At 33.9% G+C, this 14,263-nt stretch overlaps 1 protein-coding gene across 1 annotated transcript in view; it reads right to left on the bottom strand.

The window, feature by feature from the left end:
* LOC145671251 (glutamate-gated chloride channel-like) overlaps nt 1-13,931 on the bottom strand; it is a 113,951-nt gene extending 100,020 nt beyond the window's left edge. Inside the window, exon 1 of the mRNA XM_081740169.1 lies at nt 13,575-13,931. Coding sequence (XP_081596295.1) covers nt 13,575-13,642 — 68 coding nt within the window. The 5' untranslated portion in view covers nt 13,643-13,931. The remainder of the gene's footprint in view (nt 1-13,574) is intronic.
* Nucleotides 13,932-14,263: the final 332 nt, after the last annotated feature.

The raw sequence follows: 14,263 nt of genomic DNA, 5'->3' as shown, positions 1-14,263 counted from the left end.
GATTTGTATATCATCAAACGAACCAGGTTAACGACTATCCTTGATAAGTCGTTGTAAAAATTTTGGTTTACCTCACCCGGGAAATACTGTAAATTCACGTCCTGAAGCAAAAGTAAGGGTGAATTAATTTTTATAATTAAGTTAATGAATACAAATTTGACCATATTGAGAAGTGGTAGAATAATTGTAAGAAAAATGGACAATGAAACAATGGAGCATGAATTAAATAATAGTGACAACGGTGAAACTAGTGTAACACCAGGATTGACATCGGAAGACCGAATCTTGTTAGCTTTACAGCGACAATTGATTCAGATGTCTACCGAGATAAAGCAGACCATAGAACAGAAGTCTGATGAATCTAACAAGCAATATGAAGAATTAAGTAGACGAATGGAACAGAAGTTCGACGAATCTAACAAGCAAAATGAAGAATTGAAGCAGACGATAGAACAGAAGATAGAACTGAAGTTTGACGAATCTAACAAGCAATATGAAGAATTAAGTAGACGAATGGAACAGAAGTTCGACGAATCTAACAAGCAATATGAAGAATTGAAGCAGACGATAGAACAGAAGATAGAATTGAAGTTTGACGAATCTAACAAGCAATATGAAGAATTAAGTAGACGGATAGAACAGAAATCAGATGAAACGAAACAGACAATTGTCCAGGTGGTGAATGACATATCCTCACAGTTCGAGGAAAAGTTAAAAAGAATATCCGAGGATTGTCAGGAGAAGCACAATCACCAAAACCAAGAAATCAGTGCTGTAAAAAAAGATTTAGAAGTAATAGAATCTTCCGTTCAACAGCAAAAGATCCAGGTCATCAACAATTCTAACAACATACGTGTAAATACGCAATTGTTAGCTACTATTAGAGATGCAAGGGCTCGGAAAAAAACCGGCTTTTTTGGAAAAAAACTCGGTTTTTTCTGCTTTGCTTTTTTACTTCGGAAATTTTGGGCTTTTTTCAAAATACTGCTTTAAATTGATAAAACAGACTTTGTATCGCTTCTCTATAACACAAAAAATCATTTAATTAGTGGTTGATGCTGATAATAATATAAAACATCGAAAATAAACTATGAATTTCGAAAAAATATTTCAAACAATTTTTCTTCAACATATTTACATTATGAATTCCACAGGATTAACCAATGTATATAATAAGAATTTTTTAACCTCCTATATACAAAAGTAAGCAGAGTTGGCAAGAACCGTGGTTGTTTTTGAATATGCCAAAACCTCGTTTTTTGGGGGATGTTTAAACCAGGCTTTTTTGGTTTAAACCAGGCTTTTTTTACTTAGATTTTTTGCTTTATGTATTTATATTACATATTCACAGAAATAGCCTAAGTTTGTTTCGCCTTGATTTTATTATGCAACAGCGGGGTTATGCCGGAAGAACTCCCATAAGCTTAAAGAAGTGCGGTCAGTAAATTTCTTAAGTTGAGAATCTCCCGCCCTAGCCATTGGGAAAATCCCGTCATTACTTGAAATGTAAGACAATAACGGGAAAATCCTGTTATTGCTTTGCATGTAAAATTTAAAGGTCAACGTACCATAATCAGTATGCTAAAACTGAGGTATTAAATTACAAATTTAGTACCGGTACGTAGATATCATTGAAAGTCCAATCCAAGCTAATGTTGGAAGCTACGTAGGCAATTTTGCCAATTTCTATCAGTATATTTAAGCAATATTGGCTTCTTTATAAAACAACACGCATTTAGGCATGTAGAAATATACAATTTGGTTTGTTTCGTATATTTAGGCTTAACATCCTTACGAAATACCGAGGTTATCAAGGAGACTTTCGCTTAAACTGACATCCGAACCGCTACTTGGGTTCCGCATGAAAGAAGGATTGTGGTTCGACCGAGAATTGAACATGGGACACCTTGATTAAAAGGTGAAAGGGAAATAAAACTATTGCAGGTGGTTTGATATCTGGAAACGTTACCATGAAGTTCACACGATTCGCATTTTTCATTCTTTTTATTTTTGTGGTTTAAACCAGTTATTAAAAAAAAAGTTGGTGTAAATCAGCCAACCCTAAAAGTAAACACTTCTTTTTAAAGAATACACAAATAACTAGCAAAATAGTATGTAGTATTTTTACTTGAAAATATTCCATACCCTCTTTTTGAAACAAAATAAAATTAAAATAAAACATAAGAGAAATACTTAGATTTATATGATACACTTAAAGGCTCCGCACATCTAGAGCTTTTGGTTCTGTATATTCTTGAAATTCTACAGTTAAGTTTTATAGAACCACCATCACAGTTTAAATAATCCTGAAGTTTTCTGAATTTTTAACAAGAGGGATTCAACATATCATTACGGAACTCCCCCCCCCAAAAAAAAAAGACTACGGAATATATTTAAGTTAAGCTAAATACAACTGCACAACAAACATGACTGAGTGATTAGCTTTTGCGCTTCTATCGGGAAGTCCGGGATTCAACCAGCATTCGACCATTCTGACAAAGCTTTTCTTCATTCCATCTGTGAATGCAGAAATAGTGCGTGTACTGTGAGTTGGGCGACTTCCTTTTTTATTGTTTTTAAATCGTTATTATTACTAATTACCAGCAGTGACGGTTTTGCAAAGGTTAGGGGGGCGGTCTTTCGGACTGAAGCCCGTTCCCCAAAGTTACGGAATGTCTGCAACAAACGAAATATCTATTATTTATGCCTTTACTCATAAACTTTAAGCTCCCGTCAAATAAAAATTACGAATGTTTAAAAAACTAAACATTAGTAAGAAACCCTTCCCAAAATGCTTTTCTAAATCCGCCACTGATTCTCAGTATAAAATGATTTTTAAAGTTGTATCCGGAAGATTATTGCTAAACATATAAACGAAACGAAATATTAGTTATGCCTGTACTCATAAACTTCAAGCACTTCCCAAATAAAATTAGGACTTTTTAGGAAACGAAACAATCAGAAAAAACCCTCCTAAAGTACTTTTCTAAATCCGCTACTGATTATTTGTGTAAATTGGTATTCAAGGTTGTGTCCGGAAAATTATTGCTAAATCACTTCACAGCTACAGTATAAGAGAAGTGTGGAAGTACGGTTTGACGGATATATTGAAAAACGTACGCTTTGACGGATAAATAGAAAAACGGGCAAGTTTAACTTTTGCGCTAGAAGCTAGAGTACTAAAAGCTCTTAGAAATGAAACACGGATGACAAACTAGAGAAGAAAAAAGATGTCGATAACTCAAAAGTTATAATAAAGTTAAATAGCCTCTAAAATTACCCTCAAATACTACATTCTTCATGTTAGCTTTAATTCGTAAAACATGTGCTCCATCCATTTTGATGGTGAATTTCAGAGCGAAATATCACATTCAGGTCATAGAATTTTTATCTAACTATAGAATATACTATAAGAAAGCTATTTAGATAGAAAAATCATGAAGTTGAAAAAAGCCAAAATTTCCAAAATTCCCGTTTTTTTCCCAAAAAAGCCGGCTTTTTATGTGAAAAAAACCATCGGTTCAAAAAAGCCGGCTTTTTTGCATCTCTAGCTACTATACAGGAAGAGATTAGAACGCTACAGGTTAAGGACAACACATACCGTAATAACTTGGGTAGTGATCGCTTGGAGTTTCCCCACTCACCAGAGATGAACTCGCCTTCGCCGGGGTCTGATGAGGATATTATACTGGAAGAAAGTTATCCGAAAAGTACAGATGGGCGAAACATAGATGGTGTAACGACACATCATGTCATGGATAGGAACTATCACTCAACAAGTACACGGAATGATAAAAGGAAGGTAAAATTAAGTGTTAAGATGAGTGAAATACGAGCTATGAGCAAATTCAGTGGTAAGTGTAACGAGAATGCTACTTCTTTCTTAGAGAAATTCCAGGATGAGTGCAATATAATGTGTATAGATAGATCACAATATATGAAATTAATCCCTCATGTATTACTCCCACCTTGTTCATTATGGTTTAAAGCAGTACGTGATTACATCAGTACATATGAAGAATTCAAAGCGGCACTAATCGCAAATTATGAAAATGACTTTTTGCTGGCAAATAGAGATGCCACCATTCGAAATCAACACTTCAATCCTCGATAGCATTAATCTGTTGTAGAGTTTGTTGTAAATACATACAACGAATTAAAGGTCGTTAATCCATTGCAATCGGAATCGAGAATAATAGCATCGATTCGAAATTTGCTTCCATTTAAGTTACAACAGATCTTATTTTCCACACAGTGTATGAGTTTCAACCATTTATTAATGCTTGTCCAATGCTATGAAACTCAATACCATGCTATGAATCAACAAGCCGGAATGGGTAAAAATAAGAATAATTCAGATCATTTTGTGCCAGTTCGGAATTTAGATATCCGAAGTGTGAATAATACGAAACCTAACCTAAGCCGAATATATTCTAGCAATCAAAACGCGCAAAATAGGCAAAGTTATGTAGGGAATCCGCCTAACCTAACTAATCACGGTAATCATGATGTCAGATCACCCAACAGCAGTAGATATAAAAACAATCGAAGTACTGAGCGAAATTACAGGAATACAACGAACTACGTGGATAGACGTAATTGGAGAACAAGAGATGGCATTTCATATCAAACTCAGAATCATGATGAAATACATGTACAAAATAGTACGGAACCTAATCATGATTGCGCAGTACAATGTACTTTATTAGAATCGTATGCAAGTACGAATGTAACCTGATTACCGTTAATGAAATTTGGTTAAACCCATATCAGCTATAGATTTTCATGAACATTTATTTTATTTTTATTCAATTTAATTCTCTTTAATTCTCATTAATCAATGATATTTCTCAAATGTTTTTAATATATGTAAGAATTATAATTTAATTCATAAATGATTAAAAGCAAAGATTATTTATATTAGATTGATTTGTGTTGAAAACTTAATTGTCAAAGATTATGTTAAGAATAAGATCCATTCTATAAAACTAATTATTCAACGACTATCTTGAATGAGATTCTTCTATGTTTTGATACCTTAGGAATCCAATGTTTATTTTAAAACATCTAACTTATTTATTATATAATGCGCCCTGACTATTTGTAACTCATGTTTGTCCTTTACGATTTTTGAATTCGCACCCTTCAACGATTAAGTAAATGAGCGACGATATTTTTAATAAGAAAATATAATAATAATGTAATGAATAATAATAAAATAAATATAATTAATGTAATAAAAGATAAGTATTGATGAAGTGTAAGATTTGTTAAAAATATATATATATGTGAAATGTAATGAAGAGATATACGAGGTGCGATCAAAATGTGATATACATATGCAATGTAAGAACACTATTGTAAACGGACCAGTGGTTCTTGAAGATAAAAGCCAAGCTTACTCATGACTTTTATATTCAGTCCAATTGTCGGGCGACATTTTTATATAACAAAATACTTTGGATTGAGTAATAATTACCTGTACCTTGGGCAGAAAGTGCTCATACATGTGCACTATACTTGATGGAATGTTAATTTAATAATAACAGAAGAAGAATGTTTTTAAGATATGTAAAAGATATATTATGGGATAGTTGTTGCTATGTACATGTTTATGGATACCTAGTCAGCAAGTTTGTGTGCTTGACAGTTTTAAGGAAAAGATATTATAAAGTATATCAACTAATAAACCATTTTTAACACCGTTCACCGACTTTATGATTCTAATAGTAAAGGTGAGAATAATAATATATAATTATAATTATGGAAGCTAATTTTTACATGCTAAAGGATTACTACCACTCAGGATTTGTATATCATCAAACGAACCAGGTTAACGACTATCCTTGATAAGTCGTTGTACACGGAGTCACCTATTTAGCTTGCTCCACAAATTTGGAGAAGTTACTAGCATCGCAGAGGAGTCTTTGATTTTTAGTGATATCAAACGCGGAGTAGATACTCGGCTCGAGAATAGAGGTGTGGTTACTTCAAAAGGGCGGGGCTTCTCCGAGGTCAGCCGAGACGACTAGTGCTCAGTTCTCTTTTTATTGATACCAATGCGAGTAACTACTTCAAAATTGGGCGTAATGAGTAACTTCTCCGTTTTATTGATATCACCCAAAATCTGCAACGCATACATTATCTGCAATACTGGAGAACGCAGATCTTCTTTCTGAGAGATTTTTTTTTTTCCCACAGCCTTTGAACAACCTCTTCATTAGGGACTAAGTTATAAATTTTACTCTTCGTGAAGGGGTGCGAAAGCCCCGGGCCCGTTTCTGGATCCTCACTGGGCGATACCCGCACAATCGTCACTGCAACGTTCCTCTAGCTAGCTATCTAGTGAAAGTTTTGCATAATTAGTCATTGCAATCAGCGCACCGCGCCACCTCCCGGGCTCCACCCTCACCCGGGAGTAAAATGAAAGCTAGACCAATTTGAAACCTAGTTAAAAACTATCGTGTACTCCCTATTAACCCTAGGAACACCAAGGTATTTTTGGGTTACATGGAATATCAACGGGAGGGGGGGGGCATTCTGAGGCCCACAACATAAAGGTTATTATTTCTCACGGAAAATAATTTATTTCGTCTGATATGAACTTGGGATGTCTAAGACATCATATATTTTTATTCTCTAGTATTGCTAGGTTTCAAAGTACAGTGTTGCAAACTATATGTGCCTAATTGTTTGTTACCATTTTTTATTTCTCAGTAACTATGACCTATTTATTTTATTTGTTTGTGTAGAAAAGTATCAAACAGATCAAAAGCAACGTAATATAGTGTAGTATGTGTACAAAGGCGGTCTCTAAAAACATTTTGGTGGTGGTGCAGTGAAGTGGGGTACAATGAGGAACAGTAAAGTATACTTCATTACTCCAATGAATTCAGGATTATTCTTTTATAATCCCCCCCGCCAAGTGAACTTTGTGGTCGACAAACACTGTGTGCGTGGGTTTTCTCGGGGTTCTCCCGTTTCCTCCCACTTTCTTCATTCCACCATTTCATTCATTACTCATCATCACTGTCTCCTTTAGCCTAACCGTCATAACCGTGGGACATAAAACTCAAAGATTTCGTTTCATTTTTCTTTCATAATTCCATTCCGGTTATCCTTAGAATCGCGAAATTCTTTCAAATTTTGTTTCCGCAAAAAGATAGACAGTATGAGGGACGTTGATCGGACACTATAGGGAATGTCACTAGAGAAGCAGTGTTGCCAACACAACATAAGTTACAATTTTTCTAGTAGCACAACGTCAGGTTTTTGCACCTATAGAATGAACATGTAAAACGTAAGCAAACAAGCGACGACTTGTCTGTCGGTTTTGTAAATTAACACCACTACAGCATTATGAATATTACAAGGGATTCATTCCAAGAAACGTACCGCTGCTTAAACTTGTTCCATTTGCATTATCAAATAAAATGTTAGATCACTGTCTTTTGCATCAAAATCTCATAGGATTATTTCCACCTTGATATATTCGAGCCCACTACCTTCTATGTCGGATTCATTTAAAAGTCCCTTAAGTTCTTTCTCAATTGAACTTTGGCGAAGAGCACGATTTGCCATTGTTCCAATGCTGCTGCAAATTCCCACAAACAGTCACACAGTCACAGAATAACGAACTTACAATTTCCTATCAAATATACGTCTTCAGTCAGTGTTGCAGGCTGCTGCTTGTAGATTCTATGATTGAAAATACTTGATAACACCGGAGGTGGAGTAGCATAGTTGTTTCCAACCACTTTTGAAACTCAATTCTCTCTTTCTTTCTTTCTTATATATATATATATATATATATATATATATATATATATATATATATATATATATATATGTGTGTGTGTGTGTGTGTGTGTGTGTGTGTGTGTGTGATTATAATATAAAGTGACATATTTAGGTGTTAGGTGTTAGCAGGTTAGAAGGACTACACTAATAAAAAATAAAATATTTAGGTACCAAAAAAATTAGGAAAATGTATATACTAATTTTTTATAATGTGCAGTTGGCAACACTGCACTAGAATAGTATCTCAAAGTGTCCCTGCATGCTGTAATACCAAAATTGTTTCAAATGAAAGTAAAATAAATAGCCAAAACACTGGAATATAACAGTTAGTGTATGCGGTGAATAGTCCCTTAGTACTACCAAGGGAGGCGGGGGGAGAACTCTGAGTCCCACAACACTTTATTTATTTATAAATAGAAAAAACAAACAAACCAGTAAAAACTAAGCAAGTACGTTTTATGATGAATGGAATCAAGCTTGACAATATTATTTTTTTTTTTGTTTTTTTTATGCAATTAGAAATGTTACAAAATGTAACAAAAATAATTTCTGGCCTCCAACCCCCCCCCCTTGGTGTCCCTAGGATTAAGAATTATAAACAATGACATAATTTTACCTTTAAATATAAAAGTGGCAGTTTGGATTAAGTACAGTAAACCATTTTAAATTTAATTTCCTATGTAGTTATAATTTAGGAAAAAAATAACTAAAAAGTTTAGGTTTCTTAATAAAAATAACTTTGTATTGTATATATATGATGATGATTGTACGTCACAATCATCATCATGGGTATTCTGTCATTATTCACAGATCATTTGAAGGAACTGACAAGTTTCCATCCTCCATAGTCTACAGCTAACCTTTTCGTCTTCTCGTACGATTTTTCTGTTTTGATACCCTCCATCAATTGTGATTTCCTTCGCCCCCTCCCTCTCTTTCCTACCACCATACTCTGTATCACGTCCCTCATGATACAGTTCCTTCTTAGCCAATGTCCCAACCAGTTTCTCTTCCTCTTCTTAATAATTTCTAAAAATGTTCTTTTCTCCCCTACGATTTCTAACACCCTGTCATTCGTCATCCGCTCCACTCAGCAAATTCTTTGCATTCTTCTGCACATCCACATTTCAAAAGCTTCCAGTCTTTTTTTATTTTTTATCATTTTTGGAGAACGTTCATGTTTCTGCCTCATACAGGACAATACTCCATACGAAGAAGTATTTTATGCATCTTTTTTCAACTCTTTATTCACAGTCTCACAAACTAGTATTTTGTTCCACCTAAAGGCTTCATTCAGCATTCCTATCCCTGGTTTTATTTCGCGTTCGCGCTTCATAACTCACTTAAAAGTGGAATTTTCGAATAGGCTAGAGCATATGTTTTCTTTTCATTCATTCTTCTTCTTCTTCTTTTTTAATAAGGAGTTTACATTCCTACTTCCATCTCAGGATCTCGTAGTATAGACCCCTCCCTCCCCTTATAATACACGTTTAATCATAGCTATCTCTAGGATATGGTTTAATGCAAGTGACAAAAAAAGAAAAAAAATAGAGGACAGTACTAAGTTCATCTGAAACAACGGAGCTGTTCTTCCGTGATGATAAGAAATATATGATTACTTCTAAGAAAACGTAAAATCTTCACACACACCCATTAATTTTCGAGAATGTTAGCACACATGTTCATTTATATTTAACGAGAATTTATAAACCGAGTTTCATCTCCCTAGTTTAAGGAACTCTTGAGATACTTTTTTCTTTTCGATAAAATTTGAATCTGAATTTCCTCTCTTTGGATCATCCGTCTTTTTTTTTTAAGCCTGAAAGAGCATAATTGTGGTAAGTTAAGTTGAAAGATTCAATTTAGTTTCACTTCTTTGTAGTAGAATTAACGTTCGCATAATTATGTCCTTGATGCTAAGGGAGTTGATGATGAAGACAAATGAATGATGATCGAAGAATTGGTGAAATGAGAAAGTGGAAGGAAACAGAATAACACCGAGAAAACCCCACGGACAAGATGTAGTCCACCACAAACTTACTTGGAATAAGCATAAGCTAGCAGTGCAGCTACAAGGGAGCTTAGGAGAAACAAAACCCACTTTATCGGAGATCGAATCGAGTTGCCTGAATATTACATAGACGCCGCGCTAGTACTGATTTTTCCACTGTGGCTCTAAAAGACAATGCAACGCGAAAGTTACAAAAGGGATGTATCCACACAGGGGATGCACTAGCTCCGGACAACCCCAAAACTTCGTAGCTGGATATACATTTATATACGTTTTTAATAAAGTTATACTTGCCCTAAGCAGAGAAATGATAAACGTAATATAGAGATTTTGTCTTACACTTCATCCGTACTCAGTGGTCGAAGTGAGACGGTATGCGGTGGTAAGCCATACCACCTCTGGTTTTCCAGTAATGAGGACATACCGTCTCTGGTTTTTCAGTGATCAAGACAATATTTAAATAGGAGGTATGTTGACTCAAAATCGTAATAAAACATACCGCCTCTGCTTTTTTTCCACTTCAAACACTGTCCGTACTCTTTCTTTTCTTATAAAAGCAATCTAGTTCTGTATTTTTTCTTTAGAATATAGGGCAGTACTTAACAACTAATTATCGTGTTTTCCGGTGTAGAAAATGAAACGAAATATTTCAGATTTACTTCCCACGTCTATGCTCTTTTAGGCTAAGGAACACAATGGTTAAGGCAAGTGAATGATGATGGAAGAATTGGTGGAATGAGAAAGTGGAAGGAAACGAGAGTACCCCGGGATAACGCACAGACACGATGTTTTCCACCACAAACTGACTTGGCCTGGGAATGAACCAGGGACCACAAGCACCAGAGGTCAGTGAACTATCGTGTCCATCTTTTCGGGTATACAGTAGAGTAACGCTGGTTCATTATTACATAGACTTGGTGTGGTCAGTGATGAAAATTTTCCTATTCATGGAAACATACTTCACTTATTCCTACATCGTTGTTTAGCCGTGATGTGAAGTGGAAAATTTTCTTCTATATTTTTCCGGAAAATTTTCAGTTCTAAAAAAATATCAGTGATCAAGTAACAATTCCTCAGTATTCATAAAATTGATTGAAATCATATATAGAAATGTTAAAAAGGGAATGAAAGATCGTTTAAAGAATCTGAAAATGTTCATAGCTCAGACAATTTTCAGTACTATGTAGGAACAAGTTAAACAATTTTTCATGAATCGAAATATTTTCTGTCTTGTATGGAAAAATTGAAGAACTTTATATGAGACGGGAAATTTTCATCATTTTGAAGCAAAAAGTAAATCAATTTTTTGTGAATCGGAAAGTTTTATTGCTCTGTAGAAACAAGTGAAAGGAATTTTCATGAATCGGAAAATGTTCATCATGATGTAGAAACTAGTGAAGAAACTTTTCAAAATCCGGACAATTTTGGATATTATGTATAGTGATGTTTGGTGGAAAATTTTCCACTATATTTAACTGCACATTCAGCTATAAAATTCAATTCTTGTAGAAGAAAGTAAGACAGCAACAAATTATAATTTTCCAATTAGCTTTCGGGAACCAGAAAATTTTCTAATATTTCAAGTTGGTAAGTAAAAATATACAGTCTCTCTCTCTGTGTGTGTGTGTGTGTGTAAAGTGCAGGGAGTTTGTAGAGAACAAATATCCCATTCCAATATTTAAAATGTAACAAGAAATTGAAAAGAAACCTTTGTGAATTTATCAATTTCAGAAACAGAAAATTCCACTATTTCTTCACGTGTATGCCTGGCTATGTAATGAAATCACTACATAAAAGTTCTTTTTGAAGATTGTTTTTGTAACAAAAAATAAGAAAAATTATTTTATTGTGTTTAATACTCCTAAATCATAATTTCAATATTGGAATTTTGAATAATCAACATCTTAGAGCAGGTATTTGTATTGTAAAACTATCATTATTATCTATAAAAAATGTATTAGAAATAATGAGGATTCCATAGAACAAATATATATATATATATATATATATATATGTCTGCGTGTGTGTCTGTGTCTGTGTGTGAGTGTGTACAAAAGAAATATGTTTTTTATTTTGTAAATTAAAATGAAATTACTAGTTGCTTTTAGAACTCAGTGCTAGTGCAGCTTTTTATGTTTCTTTTATTATTTTATTGGAAGAACAACTACACAAATCAACTTCCTTATTAGTTATATTTCCCTTTCTCTTCTGAATGAATATATGAATAAATAAATGTTCATTTCCAGAAAATGGTCAGTATTTGCTTTCATGAGTTACTTATACTCGAATTTTGGGTAGTCAAAAATTTACAGTAGGAACTTTATATTATATCTACTTATTTATAAAAGTTGCAGTATGTAAATCTATAAAAGTAGTAAAGCTATGAGAAAACCGTCTTATGCGTATTAAACTGACGAAATCTAATATTGTAAGATCAAAAGTGGATTCTGAGGGAAGAACGCATTGAAGTTTTTGAAACATTCTTGAAATGAAGAATCATTAGATTTTCACTTCATGAAACATTTTGAGACAATATTTATTACCAATAAATTTTACGGCTAAACAACGATGTAGGAATAAGTAGAGTATGTTTTTATGAATCGGCAAATATTCATGACTTTTAATAAATTGAAATTTTAAATAATAGAATAGGATATTTGTACTCTACGAACTCGATGTATGTTCTCTGCACAATGCACATATACACACACACACACAGAGAGAGAGAGAGAGAGAGAGAGGAGTTGAATTGAGTTGATTTTGAGTTTAACGTCCCTTTCAGCAGCGAGACTATATAAGACGGGACCAACTGATTAACGTGGAATCCGAACTACATCAGCTTCCGCTTGCTATCGAAGCCAGGTCTTCCATGCCAAAGGCGCGTATGCTAACCGCTTAGCAACAAAGGAGCTCGCAGAGGAAGACAGAGAAACACTGTGTAAATTTTACTTCCCAACTTGAAATATTAGAAAATTTTCCGGTTCCCGAAAGCTAATTGGAAAATTATAATTTGTTGCTAACTTTCCTCTACAGAAATTCAATTTTGTAGCTCTATGTGCAGTTAAATATAGTGGAAAATTTTCCACCTAACATTACTATACATAATATCCAAAATTGTCCAGATTATGAAAAGTTTTTTCCACTTGTTTCTATATCGCGTTGAAAATTTTCCGATTCATGAAAATTCCTTTCACTTGTTTCTACAGAGCAATAAAACTTTCCGATTCACAAAAAGTTGATTTACTTTTTGTTTCAGAATGATGACAATTTTCCGACTCATAAATAGTTCTTCAATTTTTCCATAGAACACAGAAAATATTTCGATTCATGAAAAATTGTTTAACTTGTTCCTACATAGTACTGAAAATTGTCTGAGCCATGAAAGTTTTCAGATTCTTTAAACGATCTTTCACTTTTTAACATTTATATACATGAATTCAACGAACTTTATGATGGCTGAAGAATTGTTACTTGATTACTGATATTTTTTTAGAACTGAAAATTTTCCGGAAAAATATAGAAGAAAATTTTCCTCCTCACATCACGCCTAAACAACGATGTAGGAGTAAGTGGAGTATGTTCTAATGAATCGGAAATTTTCATCACTGATCCCCGCAAACTTTGGACTTTCCGAACAAAAATTTTCTTGGTTGCGCCCCTGGTTTACAATAAAACAAAAATCTTCAATTACATCAAATACAATAAGTTCGCTGAACCTTAAATATCTTCCTGATAAAATTATAGCATTAATAATTGGTCTTACCGTGAATGACGGATGTCCTCTATTAACAGGACAAGCAGGACAAGAGCAAGTTGGCTCCAGATGGACATGTTGACTGCACTTCGTCAAGTAACACAGAGGAAGTTCCCAACTTTAGCAACGCGTCGCCACAGCGCCACGAACCAACTGAAGAATTTTTTTTTTCGTATTTGTTAATTTTATTTTCCTTATTATGACTGTTCCCTTTCCTCTCCCCCAATCCCCCTACGCTGTTAGCTCCATCGTGTCCTGTTCCTGTGAATCGCTCCATACACACAAATATAAACAGAAAAGGACAGAGCTTCCGTTCTTTTTCGCAATACTATTATTGTTAACATGCAATATATAGAAGGGTTTGCGTTTATCTCATACACGATCGAACCTTTATTTCTACACAGTATCTATGCTTTTATTTATATATATATATATGTGTGTGTTTAGAAATGAGGCCCATCACACTACATAAAAGTAATAACAATAATAAAAAATAGTACAAGGACATTTTGAAGGTCAGACTTTTAGTAAAAAATCAACTGATATCTGTTATTTCAATTTTTTGTGAATATATGTAACGTTCACGTTTTAGAGAGCTTTGCCAAGTTGAAATTACAATGATTTGATAGAACATTATCATTATTATGAAAGTTATTCTGCCTTTATTGACAGGTCATTCGCCACAAAAAGTTGAAAAG

Source organism: Thermobia domestica, chromosome 2, assembly GCF_964235325.1.
Source record: "Thermobia domestica chromosome 2, izTheDome1.hap1.1, whole genome shotgun sequence".
NCBI lineage: Eukaryota > Metazoa > Arthropoda > Insecta > Zygentoma > Lepismatidae > Thermobia > Thermobia domestica.
The sequence above is the reverse complement of the archived record's forward strand: the minus strand, read 5'-3'. Positions and strand labels throughout refer to the sequence as shown.